Source organism: Caloenas nicobarica, chromosome 1, assembly GCF_036013445.1.
Source record: "Caloenas nicobarica isolate bCalNic1 chromosome 1, bCalNic1.hap1, whole genome shotgun sequence".
In the NCBI taxonomy this organism is placed as follows: domain Eukaryota; kingdom Metazoa; phylum Chordata; class Aves; order Columbiformes; family Columbidae; genus Caloenas; species Caloenas nicobarica.
Window position 1 is genome coordinate 40,425,504 of NC_088245.1, and position 24,250 is coordinate 40,449,753.

Below are 24,250 nucleotides of genomic sequence, written 5' to 3' on the forward strand. Positions count from 1 at the left end.
AAACCAAACGGGGAAATTTGGTTGAAGAAACATGAATCATGCAGAGAATGAAGGTGTGCGTGGACCAAATCCAAAAGTACTACAGCAGCATTTTCAATTTGTTAGGCAATAACACTGAGCATCCTCAGTGAGTGCCGGTGCAGACCCTCGCAGCAGCAGCTCTGCATCGTGCAGGAGAGCACTCGCTGCTGCCAGCATTTGTGGCCCCCCACGCTGCTTCAGCCGTGGCAAGGCTGGGGACTTCTCCTTTCTTTCCCTCCCAGCAAAAACATACCCTGAGTGTGGCTCCCTGGAGCGGGTGGTTACTCTGTCTTTCCAAAACCTGGGTCTTGGCTGTAAATCAGGAATGCCCCTGGACAGGTGACTGCGTACTGGGGGGTGTCTCCTCCCTCAGCATCCCTCTTCCTTCTCACATGCATTCCACATCAAAGCTGATGGGAGTTTGGGGAAAGAAGCCACCGGCACCACTCTCTGCACCTCCTGGTTCATCGCAGCTGGAGAGCAGGAGCCCAAATGCCTTTATTCCTTGTGATTGCTCGAGAAAAGTAAAGAAATAGGTCTGCAATGAAAGAGAAAGCCGTTGAATGGAGTTAGACTCCTGAAAGGCCTCTTCCAAGATCCATTTGCTAGAAGATGTTAAGGATATTAAGCCCAAGCTCAGATGGCATTGGTGGGTCACTACCCATCGTCCCTCTTGCATTTTGGAATTGCTTTCCGGCTCCTGTACAAGGCCAGCCTTCTGTTTCCAAGCACAGACACCATTTGCAGCTCTGCAGGTCATGTTCACCTCCCTGCTGCCCGGAGATGACTTGCTGGTTGGTGGCAGGCAGCACAGGGATGTCTCCCTGGCTGGGAATGGTCCTGCCCTTGTGAAACGGGTGATGGAAGTTCTGGGGATAATAGAATCATAGAATAGTTTGTGTTGGAAGGGACCTTCAAAGGTGATCTAGTCCAACCCCTCTGCAATGAGCAGGGACATCTGCAACTAGATCAGGCTGCTCAGAGCCCCATCCAGCCTGGCCTTGAATGGTTTCCAGGGATGGGGCATCTACCACCTCTCTGGGCAACCTGTGCCAGTGCTTCACTACCCTCATTCTAAAAAATTTCTTCCTCATGTCTAGGGATGGCACTTGACTCCCAGGAGCAGAGGCTGCAAGCCAGGCTGAGAGGCAGTGGTTTGCTGCTTTTGGTGGCCATCAGAGCCTGTGGCAGTGGCCGCTTGAGTGAGAGGACCAGCTTCAAGCATGAGAAGACCAGCAGGGGAGTGGCAACTCCAGAGGCTCCCAGGGAGGAGGCGATGAGGGGGGATGTCTGTGCCTTTTTCCAGATAATAGCATGGGTTATTGTGCCCTGTCACCCATGCCACCTTTGATATTTCACAACCTCACTTAGTCAGTTGGGGAAACAAAGGTCGTTATTGTTCTCCAGGTGCACAGCTAAGGTGTGCTCCCTCCTCTCCACCTGTACCTTGCCCCAACAGGGCGAGTAAATACCCTTTCTGGTAGGGACACAGCCTGGAGGCCTAGGGGGATCCCGTTCCTGGTGGCTGCAGGAAGAAGGAAGTCACCAGGCAACAGGGCTGTGCGGGCAATGGGGCGCTGGGGTCAGCACCCCACCAGGGCAGCACAAGTCTGTGGGGCTGCTGGGTGGGTCCCCACCGGCTGTGGGTCAGCACAGGAGCTGGCTGGGTTGGGAAATACTGGAGAGAGGGAGGATGTTGCTTCACTCTCTTAAGGCAGAGTTCAAGTTTACAACCCCTGACACGTCACCAGAGGTCTGTGGCTCGCACGGCAGCGGGGACGGCACCGGTCACGGGTCACTCTGCCATTGTGCTCACCTTTCTCTTTGCAAGAGAGAAGGGGAGGTCGAACACCCCTGCCCGCATGGCGCGGGCGTGGGGACCCCATCACTGGCAGCGGGCATGGTGAGCTCCCGAGTGGCCTCCCCAGCAGGGCCAGGGCAGTTTGGGGACATGCAGCGTGGCGGGGCCGGAGGAGCTCACAACACGCACACACAGCTGCTGGCGAGGGGCCCGGGAGCTGGCGGCTGGCCCAGGGGTGAGAAAAAACCAGAAAGAAACACTGAAACAGGCACAACCCAAGGGGGCCAGTCTGGGGAGGGGGTGCTTGTGGAGGCCCACTCGGTCCGTGGCTGCCATGGTGGGAGGGCAGCAAGGAAAGTCCATCGTTGCACAGCCCAATCCAGCAGATCCCGTTCGTAGCGCATCAGGGGTTTGCCACACGTAGCGGCGCAAGTTTTGATCCAGATTTGGTAGTTTTGGGGACTGGAGTCATTAGTGCACCTGCCCAGAGGCAACAGAGCCCTGTTGTGAGGAGTGAAGCGTTTCTGTGGATCAACAACCCAAGGAGGAGGCAGGAAGGTTCAAAGCTCGATTTTCATTCTGGCAGCAAGTTAAGGGTCAGGAATGTGAATGCTGCCTCTGAGGTCCTGCATAGCTCAGTATGTGAACCAGTGATCTGGAAACAAAGATGAGCAATATACCAAACATTTTTAAGAGATGACTCAAAGCTATTGACTCTTGAGGAGATCAGAAAGGACTGTAAGTAAAATGCAAGTGTGGCAAATGGGCAACACCACGCATTTGCCAAGGTTTAACTGAGCACGTGCAAAGTCAGAAAAGAGAAAACAAATTGCACATAAGAATTTCAAAGCTCCAGATGGTCTCTAGCAACTCAGAAAAGGATCTGGATGTCACACAAACCCTGTCTCTGTGGGTAGATGCAGGTTAAAAAAAAAAAAAAAAAGCACACAAAATATTAGCATGCAGAAGGAAGAAGGGGAGAATAATATGGAAAATATGATAATGCTATTATGTAAATCAGTAGCGTGGCCTCTCTGGGAATACTGTCTGCAGTTCAAGTAAGCCCGTCTCAGAACGGGCTGATTAGGGCCGTGGCAAACTCGCTCACAAAGAGAGATCAAAACGATTCGGGTTGTTTATCTCGGAAAGGAAACGAAAAAGAGGAGATTGGCACAGAGCGAGCCAGCACCAAGTTTCTGCTTTTCTTCCTGCTCAGTTGTCGTATCTGGTGTTGCTGAGTAGTACGTGAAGTGGCCCTCCTCTGTCACGCAGGGCTTGTTCTTTCTCTCACCCTCTCCCCCATGGGAGGCACGGCACATGTGGTTATGTTTTATATTTTGGTAGGATCTGGGGAGCAGGAGATGGCTAAGAAGTAATAATTGCTCCCCAGACCAGGCATTTAATAAAGAAGGCAAGAATGGAAAAAGGGGATTTGCTCCCAGACAAAGGGGTGGAAGGTCCTGGCTTCAGGAGGCTCCTGCCATCTCCTCAGGCAGAGGAGGGGACGCTGAGAGCTGCTGCCCTTCTCCCAGAGCCCTTGAGACTTCCAGACCCCAGGGTTCCTTGGAGATAAAGGAGCTTGAATTCAGTAAGTTATTCTGTAAAAAGCATCAGAGTAGTTGGAGGTACCTTCAGACACATAGCATTAACCCACTGTTCTCTGCCTGCCCTGGAGCACCAAAGAAACCTTCTCCATTTACCCTGCATCACCCATGGCTGCCAGCACGGACAGCTGGAGACAACCGTGACAGCCTGCGCTGTGGAAGTCGAATCGCTGCGGCGTCCTGAACTTCCCCCTTTCTCACACGAGGCCCTTTGACAGCATTTAGGCCTGTCAAAGCCTGAGCGACAGAAGGAAACGCCCATTATCGCTCCAGCTGTTCTGGGCTGTGGGGAGCACCCTTGCAGGCACATGGGGACGCCGAGGCCGACAGCCAGGCCAGTTTCACCACAGCACACAGGCCCAGGCTGCTGACGTGACCGCCCATGGCGGAGCAGGCCCAGCGCCCCGAGGCGGGCTCAGTGCAGGGCAGCTGTGGGTCCCAGGGGGAAGGGGAGGCCCCGTCTCCCCCGTGCTGACAGCCCAGGCCCCGGTGGGCAGCGGCTGCTCCACCCCGGGCCGTCCAGGCCCAGTCGGGTCCCTCCAGGCCGCACCGCGGGGGTCACTCGCCCCCTGCTCCCCTCAGCCCCTACCCGCTGCCTCTCAGGGAGCTCCCGGCGCCCACCCCACCCCAGCCTCTTCCCCACAGCCGTCCCGGCTGAGGAAGCCGCCTCATCACCCTCCAAGGGGCTCGGCCTCCCCAACCCAGCCCAGCAGCAGCCTCGCCCGGCCCCACCGGGGAGCAACTGGCGGCGGCAGATCCCCTCCCCGCCGGCAGGGGGCGGCCTCGCGGGGCGGGCGGGCGGGGCGGAGCGTCCCCTCCCGCTCGCCGTGCGGCAGCGCCCCGCCGCCAGGGGGAGACATCGCCGCGCCACCGCCCGCGCTCGGGAGCGCGCCGGCCGGAAGTCCCTCCGCCGGTAGGGACGGTTTGGGCCCCGGCGAGCGAGCGCTATGATTGGCGGCCGAGGTCACGACCCGGAAGGGGATCGGCCATGTTGCCGGGCGACCCCGGGAGCGGTGCCGGGCGGGAGGCGGTGGGGCCCGCCGGAGGGACGCGGCTGCCGTGAGGGGCCCGGAGCGTCTCCATTTCCCCACAGCGGGCTTGCCCGGTGAGTGTGAGGCGGCCGGTCGCCGCGGGGCCTCGGTGGGCTCGACCCCGGCCCGGGACCTGGGTGGGGAGCGGGTGCCCGTGGGCAGGGCCCGGCCGCCGGGCCGCCGGTTTCCCCGCAACAGGGCGTGCGGCCCTGAGCCCTCGGGGGGCCCGTTCTTCTCGGCTGTCCCGTCCTTCCCGGGTAGTGTCTGGGGCCAGGCCGGAGGGGCGGCCGGTGCCACCCTGGGGGAGGGCAGAGCTGACTCGGGTCCCTTGCTTGGTCACCTCTCTCTAGGTCGCCCCTCCGCACACCGACCCCCATGGCCGCCTGGTCCCGGGAGGCCGTCCTGACCCTCTACCGCGCTTTGCTGCGCCAGGGCCGGGGGCTGCGCTACACTGACCGGGATTTCTACCTCGCTTTCGTCCGCCGGGAGTTCCGCAAGAACCGGGGGCTGCAGCAGCTGGAGGACAAAGAAAGGCAGCTGGAGAAGGGACAAGCTTTCCTGCAGAGTAAACTCGGGGGCCTGGTTTAGAGAGACCCTGTAGAGCCTTTTGACCCTGCTTGTTTCCCTCTTTTTTCCAAAGTCCCTTCATCTACTTAAAGAGATGATTAACACTTCCTGTCCACCGCTGTCTTGAAGAAAGATAGAAGGTGCTTCTACAGGCACATCAGAAGGGCTCTCCTGTTCTCTTTACAAATGTATTAGGTCACAGGTAGGTCACTTACGATGATATAACCATCTTCTTTATGTCAGTGTTGCAGTTAACTTTGTGAGAGTGTATTATTTCTGCCTAGGGGTTAAGAGTGACTGTATTCCTGGTTCATCAAGGCAGGAACATTCCTCCTTATGTTGTAGCTTGGCCTTAGAAAAACCTAAGAGCCATTTTAAACCACCCAATTCAGGCAGGCTCTAAACCTTTGAAACTGACTTAGAAAACTGACCTGGAGTCAGGCTGGAAGAGTTTCCTGGTCTTTTCATGTAGGTTCAGTGAGGATCCACCTACTTGTATTTGGCCAGGGAAACTCTTTGAATTTAAATACCAAGATCGAGTTAAAGGGGAATTGAAGGAAACGGAAGTATATGTGTAAGAAGATATTAATGTTCCTGTTACACATGACTTGTATGAGAGTCAAACCCTGCAGCCTTGAGGGCAGGAATAAATGTCCGGTGAAAGCAAGGGAGCTGTTCCCTTTGTGGTGTGTTGTGGTCTCTACTGCTGTTTCTTGGGTGTCTTTGAAGTATCTGGGACCAGCCGTTGTCCGAAAGTGAGTCTGGGAGTGGATGCTCTGGGACTGCCTGCCAACTCTTGGGAAGATTCTGATTTGTTATGGACATGCAGTTGACAATCCCTGCGTTGCCTTGTCTGGGTGCAAAATTACATGCATTAGATTGAGAATAGTAAAATAAATTGGCATTAAAAGGGCGATGCTTTGGTTGAGAAGCATGAATTAAAAAGGATGTTCATACAGTTTTATATAATGTACAGGATTTTTTTGCAAAATATTACTGAAGTAAACCTTAATTCATTTTTTAAAAAGCATTAGGTGATTGCACAATTTAACCTGCTTAAATCATTAGAGGCTGCATCAAATTTGGGATGTTTTTCTTCAGGTGATAAACAGAGTTGGAAGCAAAGAAATGCCATCATTGCAGAGCTTGGTCAGTGCTGTTCTGGCATGTTGGGGAATAAGCAGCGGCTTGAGGGAAGATAATTAAAGAAGCTGCAGGGGTAGGTGGTCCCGCCCTATGGATCTGTGCTGAAACCCGAAGAGTTGTGAGTGTGGGGTGGAGGAGAAGGGGGCTGAACCGTTTGGGTTGCGTGTTTTTATCCATTTGTTTCATGCTCCTGCTCCTCCCAGGTGCGATGGCAGGTGTTGGGCAGCGCAAAGGGAAGAAAGATGACAACGGCATCGGCACAGCCATCGACTTCGTGCTGTCCAACGCCCGGCTGGTGCTGGGCGTGGGTGGAGCCGCCATGCTGGGCATTGCCACGCTGGCTGTCAAACGGGTGAGCCCGCGGTTCAGCAGGGTGGCATCTGGGCACAAAGGTGCTGGGAAGAAGGAGAGGGGAACAAAAAGACCCGGGATGGTGGGTAAAATGCAACTGTTCGGCCCTTAGCAACTCAAACCGTGCCCGGTGGTATTGCTTTAGATGTACGACCGGGCGATCAGCGCTCCCAGCAGCCCCACGCGCTTGAGCCAGTCGGGAAAGAGGAGCTGGGAAGAGCCAAACTGGCTGGGCTCCTCCTCACGCCTGCTGACCCAGGACTTAAAGAGTAACGTCAGCCGCTCCCTGCAGACCCTTCCCACCGACCCTTCAGCCGCAGACACAGGTGAGGAGCAGGGTGATGCTCCTGCATTGTGGAATCATCCAGGCCCATAAACTCTGTATTCGTTTAAAGGAACACAGGAAAAAGAATGCTCTGTCTAGCCCATGATTTTGATGGGGTTTTTTTAAGCAAGTGTATTGGTAACTTCAAGAATTAGAAGTCAAATGGGCAACTAGTGAATAATAGTCATCTATTTGCATTCATTATTACTCTCACGACTTCATGCTCTTAAGCTTTATTCTTCCTCAGTCTTTTCTCTTTCCAGCCGAATACTTACCTTCAGTCTTTCCTCAGAAAAAGCCATTCCATTCTTTTGAAGTTCTTTGTTGCTTTTCCTTGGAACTTTGTGGTTTGTTTGTGTGTTTTTAAGAGGAGAATATTCAAATTGCGAATGTAGTAGTAATTTATAACAGTATTTCCTATATTATTTCTACCTGCAGTCATGTTTTCGAGTGGGATAATAAGTAATTTAGAGTCCATCAGTGTTTGGTTGGTTTTCTCTCACCAAATTTCACTTTCTAGTCATGGTCATTTTGGGAGATTTACATGTAGAGATTTAAAATAAAAATCAGGATCAAGTTTTAAACTTGATTTCCAGATTCTCTGCAAGAAAGTCAGCTCCAGGATGGCAATGGGTTTTTTGCCAAGGAAATGTTAAATAACTAGATAGCTGTGTTAAATGGGGTCTAGATCATTTGATTGGAGTCCCCAAAGACGAAGATTGAGCAGTAAAACAATTGATGGTGGTGTCTCGCATTCTTGACTTAAAAATAAATCTAAACTTAAGATGGGGGGAAAAAAAAAAGCTTTTTCATGAACAGACAATGAAGTCTGTTTCCTTATGATTTTTCAGGCCATTTTTTTTTCACACAAACTCTCAAATCTGTCCAAAAGACCCCACGGGACAAGAGACAGCAACTGCTGGAGTTGAGCGAGATGGGTCTGTGCGTGGCTTGGTCAGCTATTCTGCATGTGCTGCATGGCCAAATGCCTGTTGCCAAATAAATGCACAACAGCTGATTGTCTTAGTGAGGCCACTGACTTGGGGGTTTCTCCTGCACCTGTTAAGTACCAAAGCCCTTCCAAAGATCTCTTACATTCTTCCTTAATTCTTGTCGATAACTTCTGAAACTCCTGTCCCATATTAAGAGAAGTCTGAAAGATAGATGGGAAGCATTGACTTATTTCTTTAGGAAAACAGTCAGAAAAAAGGGGCTTAGAGAATCTCTGCACATTTGACATCACTTAATAAGGCAGCCGGCAGTGTAGAGCACTGTATTGCTGATATGTGCCTAAGAGTGTGCTCTCTGCTCTTCAGCCAGTGGAAGTTTTGAGGTAAGTTTTCATTGGGACTCTGCCTGAGTTCTGCTCGCCCAAGATCTGTCAGCTCAGTGTCCTGATAAGTGTTGATCAGAGTTCTGACAACTATTTCACTTCCAGGTGGCATGATCTTCTGAGATCTCTCACCCTAGTCAGGACTGGAGTTTGCTGATAATTTGTAAAAATCCATTATAATGTTAAAAACTTAAGGAGATAGGAATGGTTGTTCAAGATTGTTTTATCCACTGCTTTGGCATCATGTTAAAAGCTCAAACGGTAATGGTGCTGAATTTTTTATGAAATTGAACGGAGGTACTGCCCACATAGTCATTAAAATTACTTCTTTGTACATGTTAGTCTTGTTCTGGCTAAATTCCAAATCTAGTAACTTGTTTTCATCTGGTTTGATTCTTGTAGTACTATCTTTTAAAGTTTCTCAGCACCTCCCTTTCGACTGGTACATGTGTAAAGCATGCAAAAATGTCTGCTGAAAGCTTCTCGAGACCGAGGAGTCTGTGCTTCCATGCTGCAGATTTTCTTCTGTCGATCAGTTCACAGTGAAGCACTTCAGGCGATCAACAGTTTTCCTTCTGTCTTGCAGACTTTTTCCGACCCACAAAGCCAAAGCCATCTGCCAAGAGGAGCCAAGTGGAGCTGAAAAAATCCCGCCTTCGTCTGTCTCTGCAAGAAAAGCTCTTTGCTTATTACCGGAGGAAGGCGGCCATCCCAGCAGAGGAGCAGGCCCGGGCCAAGCAGGCAGCTGTGGATATCTGCGCTGAGCTGCGCAGCTTTCTACGTGCCAAGCTGCCTGACATGCCCCTGCGTGACATGTACCTCAGTGGCAGCCTGTACGATGATCTGCAGGTAATTCCTGAGGTCACGTGATGGGTCATTATTTGGAAGGCTGACTAGGCAGGGACATTTTGGGCTTCCCTGTTGGCAGTGCTGGCTCAGCACAACATTCCTCTCTAATGGGAATGCTCCTGGTGGTGCCTTTCCCACCATGGAGCCAGGTCTTGGTTTATGCAACACTGTTTGAACAGGCTTGACCGGGCTGCCCTGGTCTTGTTTGCAAAGCATTTGCTTTTTGCTCTTTTATTTCTCCAGATTATCTCAGCCCTTCATTCCTTTCCCTCTGTCTCTCCTTTTGGCTGTGTTTTTCTTGCAGTTTCTCTGGTAGTCCTCTGTTTTCTCTCTGTCCCTTCTGTCTCCTTCCAAATGCATTATATTCCCTTAGAACTCCTCTGTATTCATGTAGGTTCTTCCCTACTCTTTTTTTTTTTTTTTTTTTTTTTTTTTAAATGCATGACAGACCTGGATTGGACAGCAGTCCTTGCTGCATATCTCCCTGATGGCAAGATGCCCATGGCTATAGTGAGTGATTCAGAGGCACACTTTTTTGTTTGAGTCAGAGCTCTGGAATGGAATGTCGAGTGTCCAGTGAAACTTAGATCTGGGGTCTTAATCACTTTGGTGAAAAGGGATCTTTAATGACCTTTTTCCAAACAACGTGCCAGAATGGGTGAGGGCAGTACCTAGTTGTGGCCTAGGATGATTAAACCGTGGCAACTTAACCTTGTCTAGAAACTTAGTACTTTGTCTCCTGTTTTAAATGATTGTGTGGTGTCGCTGTGCCCTGGGCCAGCTGCATCTCACTTCCAAGGAGTGGACTCGGAGCAAGAGGAGGCAAAATGATTCATCTGCATGCAGTTCATGTCAGGTCCTGAAGTATTTGAAGATCTCTAAATAGCACATACTGTATAAGCACTAGCTTGGGTTGTACCCTGGAATTTTCCCACTGACTGTGGGAAATAATCCCTCAGAATGTCTTTTTGCAAAGAGAGGCTATGAATCCCACGCAGAGAGGAGAGTGAGACAGCTGAATCCTTATTCCAAGCTCCTCTGAACGGAAGGCTATCTAAAGGTGGTGAATAAAACTGCATGTGGAGGGGGAAGGCTTGTTCTTACCGACTTTTCTCTCTTGTGAAAGGTAGTCACAGCTGACCACATCCAGCTCATCGTGCCTCTGATGCTGGAGCAGAACCTGTGGTCGTGCATCCCTGGGGAGGAAACCATCATGAACATTCCTGGCTTCTACTTGGTGCGTCGGGAAAACCCAGAGTACTTTCCCCGTGGGAGCAGCTACTGGGACCGCTGTGTGGTGGGAGGTTACCTTTCCCCCAAAGCTGTAGCAGACACCTTTGAGAAAGTTGTAGCTGGCTCCATCAACTGGCCAGCAATTGGGACTCTCTTGGATTATGTGATCCGTCCAGCAGCTCCCCCAGCAGATTTGACACTAGAAGTCCAGTATGATCCAGAACGGCATCTTTTTATCGACTTCCTACCATCCCTGACACTGGGCGACATCATCCTTGTGGCCAAACCCCATCGACTGGCCCAGAATGACAATCTGTGGAGACTGAGCCTGCGGCCAGCAGAAACGGCTCGCCTGCGAGCCCTGGACCAGTGTGATTCTGGCTGTCGTTGCTTGTGCCTGAAAATCTTCAAAGCGATATGCAAGTCCAACCCAGCCCTGGGCCACCTCACCGCCAGCCAGCTCACCAATGTCATCCTGCACCTCTCCCAGGAGGAGTCTGACTGGTCCCAGGACACGCTGGCTGATCGCTTCTTGCAGGCGCTGAAGGGGTTGATCAGCTACCTGGAGGCAGGTGTCCTCCCTAGTGCTCTGAACCCCAAGGTGAACTTATTTTCAGAGCTCACCCCTGAAGAAGTGGATGAGTTGGGCTATACCCTCTACAGCTCTCTGTCAGAGCCAGAGGTCTTGCTGCAGACGTAATGGGGCCTTACCTAAGGAAGTCTTGATAGGGTTTAGCCAAGGTGGACTTTGATTTCTGTGAAATATGTCTCCTCCACTTTTCTCTGTCTCCTTTCGGTTATTCTTTCCTGCTGTGGAGTCAGTGCTCCCACTGAATTTTTTGGTGCTACTGGTCCATTTCCACCATCTCTGCCCCACCTGGTACCCATTGGCTAGGGAAAAGAGGCTAAACCAGCAGCTCTAAAATTTTTGCATAAATTCTGCTGATGTTTAAGAGTCTACCAAAAAAATGAACCAAACTATGCACTTCTTTCTCCTGTAATACACCTACTGCAGCGAGTATATTTCGATCTGAAGAAGGTGGAACTGGGCTGGTAAATCCAGTGACGATTTTAGCAGGTTTTCATAGAGGTCCTTTCCTTCAGTCTGTCTTTGCCCCATGTTTCTTTTTCTCTGCTGTACCACACTCTCTCTCTTCCTTTTTTGTTTTTTTGTCTCTTTGATCCAGTCGTGCAGGGCAGACTGAGATGTTTTAGATAGGGCTGTTTGTTGTCTTTCTGAGTGGATAATGATTACACTGGCAGTATTTAGAGTCACAGAGCTTGGAAGAGGAGAATGCCCATGGCTCCTTCCCCTATGGAGCCTTCTCATCCTTTGCAAGCTGGCTTCAGAAGTGAGGGCTGAGGCTTGTCCAGTCTGCTGCAACACAACCCTGCAGCATGGGCAATTCTGACTAAAGCTGTTGTAGGGGAAGAAGAAACCTTTGTGGTCTGGTGGTGTGATGAGGCTGAAGGAGCAGGGCTTGCCATTCCTGCCCAGCCAGATCTGCTGGATGTTGCTGGTGGGAATGGCCCAGGGAATGGGGAACAGGGCGGCTTCTTGGATGTCTCTCTCTGGCCTGGAGGAAGAGAGGCTGATTATAGGGGAGGGGTGGGAGACACGCATGGGAACGGGCTGCTTTTTTTTTTTTTTTTTCCCCCCCACCAAGAGCTTATGGCTGTTCTGGTTTATAGGAGGTAGAAGCAAGACTGTGTGCCTCAAAGGGCTTTGTAATAAGCACATGTAAGCCAGATTCTCACCAGCTATAGGTCTGTGAAGGTGATAGGACAGACTTGGTGTCATCAACAAGGTTCCATCCCGTACACTGATATTAGGGTTCATAGGCAGAGCTGGCATTCAGAGGTATGTTGGCATTGCCACCTGTTCTCAGTATGTGTTTTAGTCCCCTCCCCAGCCACCTCAGACTGAGCCTGTCTGTCCCCTTCCTCATACCCATGGGCTGACTTTCCAGTGCTCCCAGTTTACAGTGACTCTTAGAAAGCTGGTGAGGGCACACCTTCCCACTCAGTCTGTTTGGACGTGTTGGTACTGCAGTTCTGCCCACTCTGCTTTATGGCTGCTGTCAGGCCCTTCTCCCCTGGCTGTCCTCCCATCTGCTGCTTGGACTGCGGTCTGGGTTTTGGGGGGTAGCTGCTGCACTCTTGGTGTCTCCTACACTAGCCACGTGGACTCTGCATACTCTTCTGCATTCAACCTTCTGGCCTCTGTGTTCACAACAGGGGAGGGAGGGTGCTGTCCTGAGTCTGGGGCTGTGTCTCTCTCCAAAGACCAGTGTGGCTCTTGTTACAGATACTTGCCTTTCACCAGCTTTAGCACCTTTTATTTTTTTCCCCTTGCTGGCCAGCCTCTCTGGACAATGGGGAGGGGTACTGCGGCAGCAGAGTTAGGAGGCAGCAGGAATCCTTTTCTCTTTCCTTCCTCTCAGGACTTACTTCCTTTTGACAGAGAATTTTCAAGGTGAGTTTCAGGAGCAGAACACTGAGAGAAGTCTTTAGCTCTTTTCTTTTTAGAGGCAGTGCTGGTGAGATGATGGAGGGAGCATCTTTCTCAGACAATCTGTCCGTTTTAGCCAGTATGTCAGATAGTATTCCATATACAGTGATAACGCAACATTGCATTTTAAATTATTTAATCCTTAGGGTACTGGTATTTTCTAGACTGCCAGATGCGTACTTTGAAGTTTGTGTGTGTATATAAAGATTGTAGTCTATAAAACAGAAATTCCATTTGTATGATTTTGTGTTTTGTAAGTTTTGCAGCAGTCAGTGTTGGTCAGCTGTTGATTGCGCTACACTCTGGTTCCCAGATTTTTTCCCTGTCCTCCACTGCCTTTCTGATGTCAGCCTTCCTATCTTGAAAGCAGACAGATGAGACTTGGAGCCTATATGCTATTGGGGAAAATTCCTCTTTCTTCTGATTACTTGAAGGTCAACAAAAAATATTAAAATATCAGAGTTGTCAGGAGTTCATTCCTTCAGTGTGATCTCACCCTTACTTGGTGCTGACTCCAATACCATGGTCTTCACACAGAACTGAGCAGCAACGTGGTTTGGAATGATTAGAACTATAGATACGAAAAAGGTGAGATGTAAGCAGGAAGCCACTGTTTGAGCTGGCTTGAGAGCAGTTGTCACATATCTGTATATAGATTTTTTTTACATGAATGCTTTTACTTCTTTCTGGCAACGTAATGAATTAATATTTTATGGCCATTTCTTGCTGCTATTGAGTTCAATTGGTGTATCAAATGGAGACTGAAGCTGCCTTTTTGCCTTTTCTGTAGACTGTGCTGCACTTTGACTCACTTCCATCATTTCTTCCCTTCAGTTTTTTCCCTCCTCTGAGCTAGCAGAGGAGGCAGATGCTCACTTCCCACAGGCAGCCACCACAGCGGACAATGGCTGCCCTGGCAGTGGCAGTCTCAGCAAAGGCCAAAGATGTAATGGGTCACAGAGACACTGCAACTAGGAGTATTTCAAGAGCAGAGTCAAGCGTAAGGGGCAACAGAGGCAGGGAAGAAGGAGCAGGGTAAGTGCAGGGAACTTACACTAATGCTGTACCCAGCCTGTGGGTCACACTGTTGCAGGATCTTTCAAACCGGCACCTTTCAGTGTTAAATGCAGTACACGTGTTGACGTACAGCCCGGCGGGCTGTCTTACCTAGAGGTCAGCTTCTGCTGAGTCAAAGCTGTAGCACAGAGCAGGAGGACCTAAAGCTGAATGTGAAAAGGGCAGCTCCCAGCCACCTTCCTGGCAGAGCAGCTCAGAGACAAATTGATTGTAAGAGGCCCAGTGCGTGTGTTTTATTGTTTGCTGCCTGGGCTCCAAGAATGCCTTGGTGTGTCCTGCTATAGCTTAGCTCACATGAGCTTCCCATGAGATTGTCGTCTCGTTCCTGTTACCACAGGGCGAGGACCAACTTGTTCAGCAGTGGGGTTTCACGGCTGCTGAGTTCCACAGCTAATCCTTTAAATCAGGTGGATTTCTCTTCTAGTGTTTAAAAGCAATTGTGGAAACAAGAGGCTGCTTTCTGCCTCCCGGTGAGGTGTCATCAGGGCCCTTGCTCTTAGCATGTGGATATTCACAGTGAGAAGCAAAGAGAGGTTGCCCCTCTCTCCCAGGCCTGGAGGCTGTGGATTTGCAAAGGGGAAAGTCTTAAGTGCATGGTCTGTGACAGAGTGCGTGAAATTCTGAAATAAAATGACTTTCCACAGTAACCTTGTTGTGTCCGGTGTGTTTATAAACAAAGCTGCATCTCTCTGCCTTTGTCTCTGCGCATCCCCTTTATGCTGACATAATTCTGCACCACACCAGTGCTTGGGAACCAACATGCCCCTTGCTGATTCACTTGCTTTCTCTTTGCAGCTCTGCAACTTGCCTCGAGAGAGCAATCACCTGGGTACCGCAGCGTGCTGGCTCCTGGCAGCGTTCGCACCAGTCACAAGATGACGCGTAATTACGGCGCTGTGCCTCCCCTCCTTTCCCCGATACCCTGCATGCCCGGACAGGCACCCACCTTTCATGTGGCTCCCCAGACTTCACAGGCTTCTGTGCGTCTTTAATATTAAAGTTTTCTGTGCAGACTCCCCCGCCCTTGCTCAGTCACACGCTGATTTCTAGGTGCCAATCCTCTCCCCCACAAATGCCCTTCTCTCTTATCCAAGCATCAGCCTGGGGGTGGTGAGGAAGCTGCTGGGCCACCAGCCTGTGCCTGGTGTATTGAAGCTCTTCGCAGTAAGACCCAGTTTATGTGCCTACTTGGGAAGGTGGGACAGCATTCTCTTGTGAGACCTGTTTTAATGAGGACTCTGCAATTAACATTTAACTATTTTAGAGGATGTGTTTACAAAAGAAAGGGAGTCTACATCTCTTAACATTTTTTTCCCTGATGCTCTAGGCCGGTGTTGGTTTGGTTTGCTTTTGTTTTGTTTTTCCTTTAATCTGTTCTGTGGTAGAAACAGATCAGGTGAGATCAAGCACATTTCATGTCATACGGAGTCTTACAGGAACAGCTAAAGCAAGCTGCTCTGTGGAATCTGTACTCCCTCAAGTTAATACCCCTGGAAAGCCTAGAGCTTGCAATACATGTTTAATGTTAATGCACCATTGCATAAAAGCTGTCCCAGCATGAATAGGGAAGAAAGATCAAAAAGATAGGGTTTGTTTAACGGAGAGAAGAAATAATTGAGGGGAGTCAGGATAATTATTTCAAGTATGCAAAAGGTTGCCACAAAGAAGAGCATAAATGGTTCTTTAGGCAGCAAAGACTCAGCATTTCTTTTGTTTTTAGCCTAAGGAACAAAGAGCTTAGGAAGAAAGTGAATTTTGGAAAAAGCAAATTATTTTGCACATTTTGTTATATAATCACAGTTATGTCCTGGAAATTAATGTAGCCGAGGTCACATTTTACTTTTTTTTTTTTTTTGCATGTCTTCATTATGAAAATAAATAAATAAATTCTGGCCTGACTATTCTGTAGCTAATCTTAGGCTGGGAGAAAGTGAATGTACCCCAGATTTGAGATTATCATGCTAAAGTGTTGAACTGTATGTTAAATGTTTCTTTTTTCCCCCAAATTCTTAACCACCTCTGTGGTTTTTTTAAGGTTTATTTTAATATTCCAAACTCCAGCAAAGCTGCAAACAACTGCTGCTTTTTAAATTTAGTCTCATGGAAAAAAGAAGAGCCTCTTCCGAACGAGGAGTTTCTCTTCCAGATAAGATAAAATATGTTGGCCCACTACCTGCACCAGGTATGATTCAATGGCTCCAGCATGTCTCAGTGAATCTGGGACTGGATCTCGAAATGCTGAGCTTTATTTACTGGTGCGGCAGGCAAGAAATGGGAGATTTTCCCTCCTACCAGTGAAACCCAGCATTGGCTTCCAGCCCTAGCAGGACTGCTGCAGTCTAGACACTTGGGGAACTGTTTGAGGTATCTGGATTTTATCTTCTTTATCCGTCAGCCTGAGATTTATGATCTGAGGTATTCAAGAAATATCCTCCCTTTTTCTTTTTTTTTTTTTTTTTTAAATAAGATTCAAACCCTTAAAATAGCTGTCATATAGCAAGTGTGTCCCCTACACAATCAGGGATAGCACAGTGTAAAAGTTTTGCTAGCATACTCTGAGAAGGACAGCGTTATTCACAAATCATGGAGCCAGAAATGAGCAGGCTGATAATATCTTTAGAGCACATGATCCTAGGGAATAATCTTGCAAATGGTAAGGTGAAAGAGGGTGGTCAGAGCAATGGGCAAGGCAGGGGACATCCAAAATAATTCCATACACAGAAAGTGTTACTGTCATTTTATGAACAGCAGGAGAGTGAGAGACAGAATTTGGCTCATGGATCTCAAACTTTTCATGACTTCAAGCTTTCCTATGTACTTACACAGAACTTTTAAACAAAATCACTTTAAACACGTTAAAAGTCGGATTGATTTTTATTTTGCTGCCCTGGTTCAATTTCCCTGGCTCCAGTGGCTAAGTAGCTCTTTGATCTTTCTATTAACACTCAGTGCTAAGCTTCTCAGGGGAAATATATATATCAATTCTAACCACATTCTTCATGAAAAGCCTTCTCCATACAAATAACGGGCAAAAATTGCTTGCTTGAGTTTTTGGGTTTGTTTTGGATTTTCTGGTTTTAGGCAACAGTTTAGGCTCGGTTCAACACAGGCCCACCCCGTCCCCTGCCTCCCACCGGGGCAGAATTGTCACCGTTCCGCAAAGGCAGGGGTGATACGTGGTCCTATCGGACATCCCACTGCAATGATCCCAGTCCTGTAAGACTCTCCTGGTTTCATTCTGCTCAGCACTGCAAAGGACAGAGGCCCAACAGGCAACAGACACAAAGCGTAGATGGCAAATGGTGGGGCATATTGGCTCTTTACCTGTCCCACGACAGACGTTACTTCAAAACTCGCCCTGGCAGGCTCCATATTCACTCTGAAAGGCAAGAAACAATCATTCCTGGGAGCGGTATGGCAGAAAGACATATTTACCTTCAAACTCCTGAATTTATTTAGCACAGAGGATAGTTAACGGCCTTGGATACAGTAACTACTGCCACTTATCTATATAATACAATTTGAATTATGTCCAACTCCTGGTTGTTTGTAGCAGTGGTGATATGCTGTCAGGGGCCCTGAGATACGCCGAAGCAAAGGTAGTACAAGACTCAGAAATCCCACAGGCTACAGAGCTGCAGCTCCCACGATGTTTGTTAGCGAGATGTTGGCAGAGGTCCCAGCTTCCTGGCACTCAAGTGGCGGTTGGGGGTTCTGCTGAGGAAAGCGCGTGACCAAGGCACAAACCTTCTCTTTTCCAAATCACTGCCTGTGGCCATGAGAGAGACGGTAGCAACCATTTAGTCCAGTGCCTTTTCTTGAACAATTAGCAGTGATTTGGATTAGAAGCCCCCTTTTTTTTTTTTTTTTAATTTCTTTCTTATATAAGAAGGTTAGTAACAATAGAGAGACCCATCTTCAGTCCACCGCTTTGCACTGCAAAGGAAGATACTTGGTGCCACCAGCAGACTGGACTCGCAAGCCTTGTGGTCTGGGAGAGTCCACCCTTTTGTGGTCAGACAGAGCCTGCCTTGCCTCGAGGAGACCCGTATTTCTGACAAGCGTTCCGCACCCAAATCAGTCTTGTGCGTGACTAAGGTGGAGGGCTCAAATGTTACCTTCCTGAACAGCACCTATGTTGCTCAGACCCCGAGGAGGTGTCTACCATCATTGCAATCCCAGGAGGAGGTCTCACCAAAGTCTCACGCTGAGTGCCAGAAGAGCAGGCCAGCAGCACCTTCCCAGCAGTCGTGGGTTGCTGTGGCTGGTTCTTCAGACAGCCCTGGCTTCAGCCTCAAACCAGCTCTCTCCACGCTCCAGCACAGAAACCTCCTCCTGTTGAAAGAACTGCAAACCTCCCTCCCCCAGCACCACAGTGGCACAAGGAAGAGGGACAGTAGGTTGAGAAGCCACAGAGCACATAGTCAATATGATACTTTGGCCACAAAGTCATCTTTGGGGACTATTGTCCAGCTTACCCGTAGCCAGTCCCTCTACAATGCGTCTGGGGTGGCCACACACAAGACCATGCACAAGTGCGGGGAGCAGAGTAGTCTCAAAGTCTTCTGAAAGAATCTTCCTTCTGGCACCCTTTGCCAGATCTCTTAACGCAGAGACCTCAGGAGGGAAAATGACAGTCATTCAGGAAAGAGCTATAAACCAAATGATATCCTGACTGCGTCAACATCCGCCAGGAACTTCTCTCTCCTTCCCTGCCAGCAAGTATGTATTAAAACGGATGGAAGTCTGCTGGTAAATTCCAGCCACTGAGCAGCTGCTGCCCACAAAGAGCGGAGAAATATTCCCAAATAACATCTGCAGTGTTCCTCCTGAGGGACCTGGGGACCTGCAGCCTCAACAGTGATTTATCCCCAAATGAGTTTCAGAGCTTCATCTGAACTACCTGGTTTGTCTGTGCTCCTGCTGAAGCCGCCTGCCAGCTTCAAAGAGATCTCACACACACACAATATCCCCAGGATCCTGTTTTATTTCATTAATGGGACATACCCATCCACGGACTCTATTCCCAGCCTTATCAAGACACTCTGAACTTATGTGAAGCTAGAACCAAATCTCTAGATGGAACACGCAGAGCATAGTCTGGTGTTACCAGCCTTCCATTGTGCATCCCCCGCCACTGAACAGAGAGGCTGGAATAACTCAAGCTCAAATGACTTTTCCACATGCTTCAGCCAAAGCCGCTAGTTCACATGTCAGGTTCAGGGGAGCCGCATAATTGCCGTTGGAGCCATACAGCACGTTGTCCTCATTCTGACAGGCCTAAGGGGCACCGAGACAGTGAAAGACAAATCCATGGACGTGGCGATGGGCTGTTAACTCCCCCACTGGTGTCTGTGGCTGTCTGAGACGCTGCAGTCGCATAATCCGCACCTGCTTGTCAGACCGTGGCTCCTGCTAACTTTGCACTGCTAGTTAAAAAGGAATGTGCACAGAAGGCGTCAGGATCTTGGAATGGGTGTGACTCTAGCAGATGCTGATAACGTACGAATACATACATTTTGATGGGCACTGAGTTCAGTCTGCACCAGGGGCCACGTTAACTACAGCCTCATGAAGAACAACAGTTACCATGAGATATGTTTCTGTTCCTTCATTGCTTGGACAACTGGAAGGCTTTTGTCTGTGTACTAAACTGCTCCCACATGTGCTAATACACGAGGGATTATTCTTGACCCCCAAGTCCTTTCATCATCATAAAACAAGGCTGAATGAGGAGAAAACAAAAAAAATCCCCTGATGGTCTAAACAAAACCCAGGGCTCCCTCCCCCCACTCCCTTCACACGTATTTTTTGCTAAACATAATTTTCAACCAGTTGTAGCTTTGCTCAGGAAATTCATGCTTGGGCAAGTTACAAGTTAAAACTCACCTCCCTCTTAGCAGATCTGCACAATGTTTTCACTTGTGGCAGCTGGTCGCAGCCTGGCTGATTCTGAGTAACTAAGCCTCTGGAGAGCCATATTTTGTGAGCTATCAGCGCATGCTTGGCATGCCCACGTTTGTTCAGTAAGAAAAATGTAGGTGGACAACCAGGACTGTTTCCATATCCGTCTAAAATAATTGAACTGTAAGTTGCAAATGTAAATTGCAGATTTAATCCTTTTTTTTTTTTATTAGTCTCATTTCAAATGTCAGTGATATTTACATAACAGGATGGAAACAGAAGACAGTGAGGGGGTGGGTAAGCAATGAATGATTTATTAAAGATTCCATTTGCTGTACTAGTCCAAAACAAACGAGGCAGAACATACGGCTAACTTATTTTCTGTTTGTATGTAATAAAAGATGGACACTAATACCTCCCAGCCTGATCTTTAATCACATATATTTGCTTTTCAATCTAGTTTTAAAATGGAATGTCTACATAGCAATCCCTAAAGAGCTCACAATGAGAAGCTGGCAGAAAAGATCCTTCACATATCTATTTGTGCTGCATGAGGAGAGAAGCAACCAAGCACTGCGAATTAGTCTGTGCTATAGAGGTTGTAGGTAACTCTCCCTCAAAATTGCTCAAAATGTCCAGCTGCTTTGCTTCATTCCTCCATTGTGTTTCCCTCGGCACTCTGTCTCCAGGAAAAATTCCTGCTGGTCTCTGGAAACGCTTTGCTCATGGAAGTGCAGGGTCAGGCCTCCTGCCTCTTCTGATGGAAGGTTCAAAGGACAGCAATTATCACGAGAATCCTCTCCAGGACTTGCCCTCACACTCATCCTTCTGCCCAGCGGGCAATGCCCCCTCCTTCCCAGCCACCTCAGCAGGGCCCAGGGCCGGCCAAAAGCCCATCTGCCCCTTCCCCGGGGCGCTGAGGCTCCATGGGGGCCCAAAGCTGCCTGCCCAGTGCCACTATGGGGGTCACACACCTGCCTGACGGAGCGGCTGCTTCTCCCCAGCTGCAGCTCTCCCAGCACCCCAGGAAAGAGCAAACATCACCATCACCGTTACATTTGCCAGTCAACCCCCTGGCCAAGGCCATGCATCCCCCCCGCCTTGCTGCCCTTCTACAGAGGCCCACGGGAACTTCTCCCCCCCCCGCGACCGTCCCTGAGAGCATCCTACAGAGATGGGCTAGACTGTGCGAGATGTTACTATGGAAACATCTACGTCCTCCCTGTCTTTTGTGCACTTAACAACGTAGAGTTCAGCATGTTTATCTCCTGTATACTTGCTGGTAGAAGAAGAAAACTTCTTTTCCTTTGCAACGTTAACTTAAAAAAAAAAAAAAAAAAGAAAAAGAAATCCATATATTGTCCTTCCATCTTAATAAAGAAGGAGGGTGGTCGGAGGAGTATTAGTTTTCCACGTCCTGGTGCCGCTGTTTGGCCAGAAGCGGCTTTCTGCAGTGCTGTATTTATCAAGGTGGTTTATCACTCCCCAGCAAGGTCACTTTGGCCGCTGCTCTGCAGCGAGCTCTGTGCTGAGCAGCTCCATGCACCTGCGCCTGGCCCCAGGATGAATCCTACTGACTGCAGCTCTCTGTACTGAGATGGTACCCAGGGCAGGAAAACAACATCCAGGGTGCTAAAGCTGTTAACGTGTCAGCAGGAGTTCATTGTTCACGCGCACGAATTAATCTTCATTCACATGCCACCTCTTTGCGCCGCAAATTCAGTTTTCTTCAGAGCTGCCAGACTTCTCTCCACAATCTTGGAGACACTAATATGTTCTGCAATGGTGGAAGGGAAGGCTTTCAGACATACTTGAGTTTGTAGCAGGTAGCTGGTAGTTGTTCTGCTTAGTAAATACTCACCATTTTCTTTGTATAAGAAATCATTTCTTGGGCTTAAAGGGGTATCTTTTACCTCAGTCAAAAAACTCTAGCCACAAAGGAGAAACCTCTGACGTAACATGTGCAAATGCAGAGAGAGAATTTATAAAGGAATTGGGGATGTAGCTCATGAAATTATGTAACGACAGTAATTCTGGAGTCCTTCAGGGAACAGAGAAAAATATGCTGTTCACTAAACGGCTGGCTTCTGCTTACCTGATTTCACATTTTGGATTGGGGATTGTTAAAAAATTTCTGTCTGCAGTTCAAAGTGAAGACAAATTTCCACATAAATTTACCCACAAAATGGAAACCAGGCAGCTAGGAAACGGGCGGATCTGGGTTAAGTTCCTCATTGTGTATTTCATTTTTGCTTGCGTGATTCTTGCTCACACATACCCAGAGTCCTTTTGGAGAAATCTATAATTATCTTTTCAAGATGAAGGATTGGGTGCGTGTGGCATTTCTGTTTATTTAGCTATGATTATGGGTGTACAATCGCCCTTTTCTTTTCACTTAAAGGAGGGGCAAGCAGGCACGACAGGGGCCGTGAGAGCTCTCCCTTAGCCACTGAGGACACGGAGATGCTGCCCACCCATCCACCCAGCCAATCACCCCCCGGGCTCCCTCAAAAGCCGCCGCAGTCTCAAATTTTGCTTTGAAGCAAGATCCGCCTGCTCCGTGGTGTATTTATCAGAACAGTCATCTTAGAGCGTTCAACTGCTATTGTGGTGTTTTCTGGTGTTGGAGCGTGTTTTTCTCTGCCTCCTCCATTTTAATGAGTCATTCCAAAATCTGTGCTTGCTTCTAGACAAAAAACAAAACAAAACAAAACAAACAAACCAACACAGAGGAAAAACTACATTTTTCATTAAGCAGCTAGCATTCAGTTCACAGATGCAGAGTGACATATTTTGGTGTGTAGTGATGATGGTAACATCAGACTGCTGAAAGTAGAAATTAGGTCATGGCTGCCCTCACAAACTGCCAGTCAAGCTATTTAATAAGTTCCAGGCAGTTACACCTGAGCAAACTCAGTGAAGGCCACAGCTTTACACAAATACTAACTGGAAAACAGTGGAGCCTTCTGCAGAAGTAGCCAAGAGCAATTTGACCTGCAGGACGATGAAGTTTGAACAAGCGAGGACCCACCGCGGCTCTCAGAGCTGATGGCACGCTGCGAGGTTGACAGTGTGGAAAAGCAACCGTTTGAAGCCAGATAGCTCTGGCATGGTGAGGAAGCACACAGGTACCCATCCTCCCAGCCCACTGGTGCTTGTCTGACGCCAGTGAAACGATGAAGGGACTGAAACTAGGAGAAAACTGTTGAGCCCTGTGTGTTTCCACTGGGTTTGCTGGCTGCGCTGGCTCCGTGAGGGCCAGCTGGGCTGGCGGGACTGTATCACCAGGAGCAGGGTGAGGGAAAAGGGCTGCTTTCTTTCCTAGCAGCAAATTGATTTAGATCAGATAAAACATCGGGTGAAACTGCATTTTAAATGCTTTCCAAGGTGACACTGTCCTTTACAGCTGTGAGGCGACGCAGGTGCTCCATTAATGCTCACATCAGCCTGAGTAATGTCTGCAAAGAGAAGCAACCGGCAGCGTGAAGCTGCACAGCAGGAGAAGTTGTTCTCATTCCTCAGCTGGGGAATAACCAGCTTCATTCCCAGCCCCTGCAGAAAGGCACTAATTAGGCTTGTGCTCCCGGCTGCTCAGCAGCACGGCTCTCCAGCCGAGCTCCACGCGAGCCGCTCCAGGTCGGTACCGCGCCATGGCCGCTGCGAGGCCGGCGGGCTCGGGTCAGCGACGCAGGCGCCATCAGGCACGCAAACACACCCGTGTCGCCAAGCAGCCATAATCTGAGCTCTGCATGCGTGCGGCCGCAGGCAGGGAAGGCGACGCTGCCCCGCGCTGAGCGTTATCTGAGGGAGCAGGAGGCCACGGCGGCATCGCCTCAGAGGAGCCGTGCCAGCCACCAGCTCCCGCCTGACCTCAGCGGGACTTCGTGTGGAGAACAAAACGGGACGCTGCCTGTTAAAGGCGCGGTGGGGGGGGACACATGCCGCTTCGAGAGGGGCAGATCAGCGCAGGAACAAGGGTGCGGTGACAGACGCTGCTCCCGCTCCCACCGCCATGTGCCTGCCCCGCTGGGGCCGCTCGCCCGCCTACCCCCCACCCCGCAGCATCTGGCCTCTGTCGGGCCCTGGCCAATGGCAGCTCACAGCGACCGCGAGCAAGCCCCTCCAGCCAATGAGCGCCCCCTTTCCCACGTGGCGAATTGCGTGATGCTTCCCATGCCAGCGCCCCGTCTTTGTTGGCGGTTGAACATCACCGCCCCCACGCCGCGCGGGAGGGGGAGAACGAACTCAGCTGCTCCGGTCACGTGACGCGGGGACGAGCGGGGCGGCTGCGCGCGATATAGTCCCTCCGTCCCTGCCCCGTCGTGCGGCGGTGGCTCTTGTCGCCGTGTCGTTTAACCCATAGCAGAAAGGCAGGTGGGAAGTCCAGAAAGACAGGCTACAGGCCGCCGGGCGCTGGCGAGAGCCCGGTGACGCTTGGCGGAAGGACACCTCACAGCCGGATCTTGTTTCGCTGAATCCCGCTGCTATATAAAGGC

At 49.7% G+C, this 24,250-nt stretch overlaps 2 protein-coding genes across 3 annotated transcripts; both read left to right on the top strand.

Annotated features, from left to right (window-relative positions):
• The first annotated feature begins 4,412 nt into the window (after positions 1-4,412).
• On the top strand, positions 4,413-5,045 carry LOC135998857 (mitochondrial ribosome and complex I assembly factor AltMIEF1). The gene is made up of 2 exons (XM_065652146.1): positions 4,413-4,531; positions 4,808-5,045. Exon 2 carries the CDS (start codon positions 4,833-4,835, stop codon positions 5,043-5,045), a length of 213 nt encoding a protein of 70 aa, XP_065508218.1. The 5' UTR covers positions 4,413-4,531; positions 4,808-4,832.
• Positions 5,046-5,136: 91 nt separating this feature from the next.
• On the top strand, positions 5,137-14,497 carry MIEF1 (mitochondrial elongation factor 1). Of its 2 annotated transcripts, none has more exons than XM_065652138.1 (5): positions 5,137-5,226; positions 6,374-6,522; positions 6,667-6,847; positions 8,766-9,028; positions 10,155-14,497. In XM_065652138.1, exons 2-5 carry the CDS (start codon positions 6,379-6,381, stop codon positions 10,959-10,961), a joined length of 1,395 nt encoding a protein of 464 aa, XP_065508210.1. In that variant the 5' UTR covers positions 5,137-5,226; positions 6,374-6,378; the 3' UTR covers positions 10,962-14,497. The 2 variants fall into 2 exon arrangements, with proteins under 2 accessions (XP_065508210.1, XP_065508203.1); XM_065652131.1 differs by lacking the exon at positions 5,137-5,226 and adding an exon at positions 6,154-6,243.
• The last annotated feature ends 9,753 nt before the right edge of the window (positions 14,498-24,250 follow it).

Excerpts from the sequence above, each read along its gene's own strand:
- LOC135998857 (XM_065652146.1), top strand. The coding sequence starts at position 4,833 with ATGGCCGCCTGGTCCCGGGAGGCCGTCCTGACCCTCTACCGCGCTTTG.
- MIEF1 (XM_065652138.1), top strand. The coding sequence starts at position 6,379 with ATGGCAGGTGTTGGGCAGCGCAAAGGGAAGAAAGATGACAACGGCATC. Across the intron at positions 6,523-6,666 it reads CCACGCTGGCTGTCAAACGG|ATGTACGACCGGGCGATCAG; the intron begins GTGAGCCCGCGG and ends GTATTGCTTTAG. Across the intron at positions 6,848-8,765 it reads CCCTTCAGCCGCAGACACAG|ACTTTTTCCGACCCACAAAG; the intron begins GTGAGGAGCAGG and ends TCTGTCTTGCAG.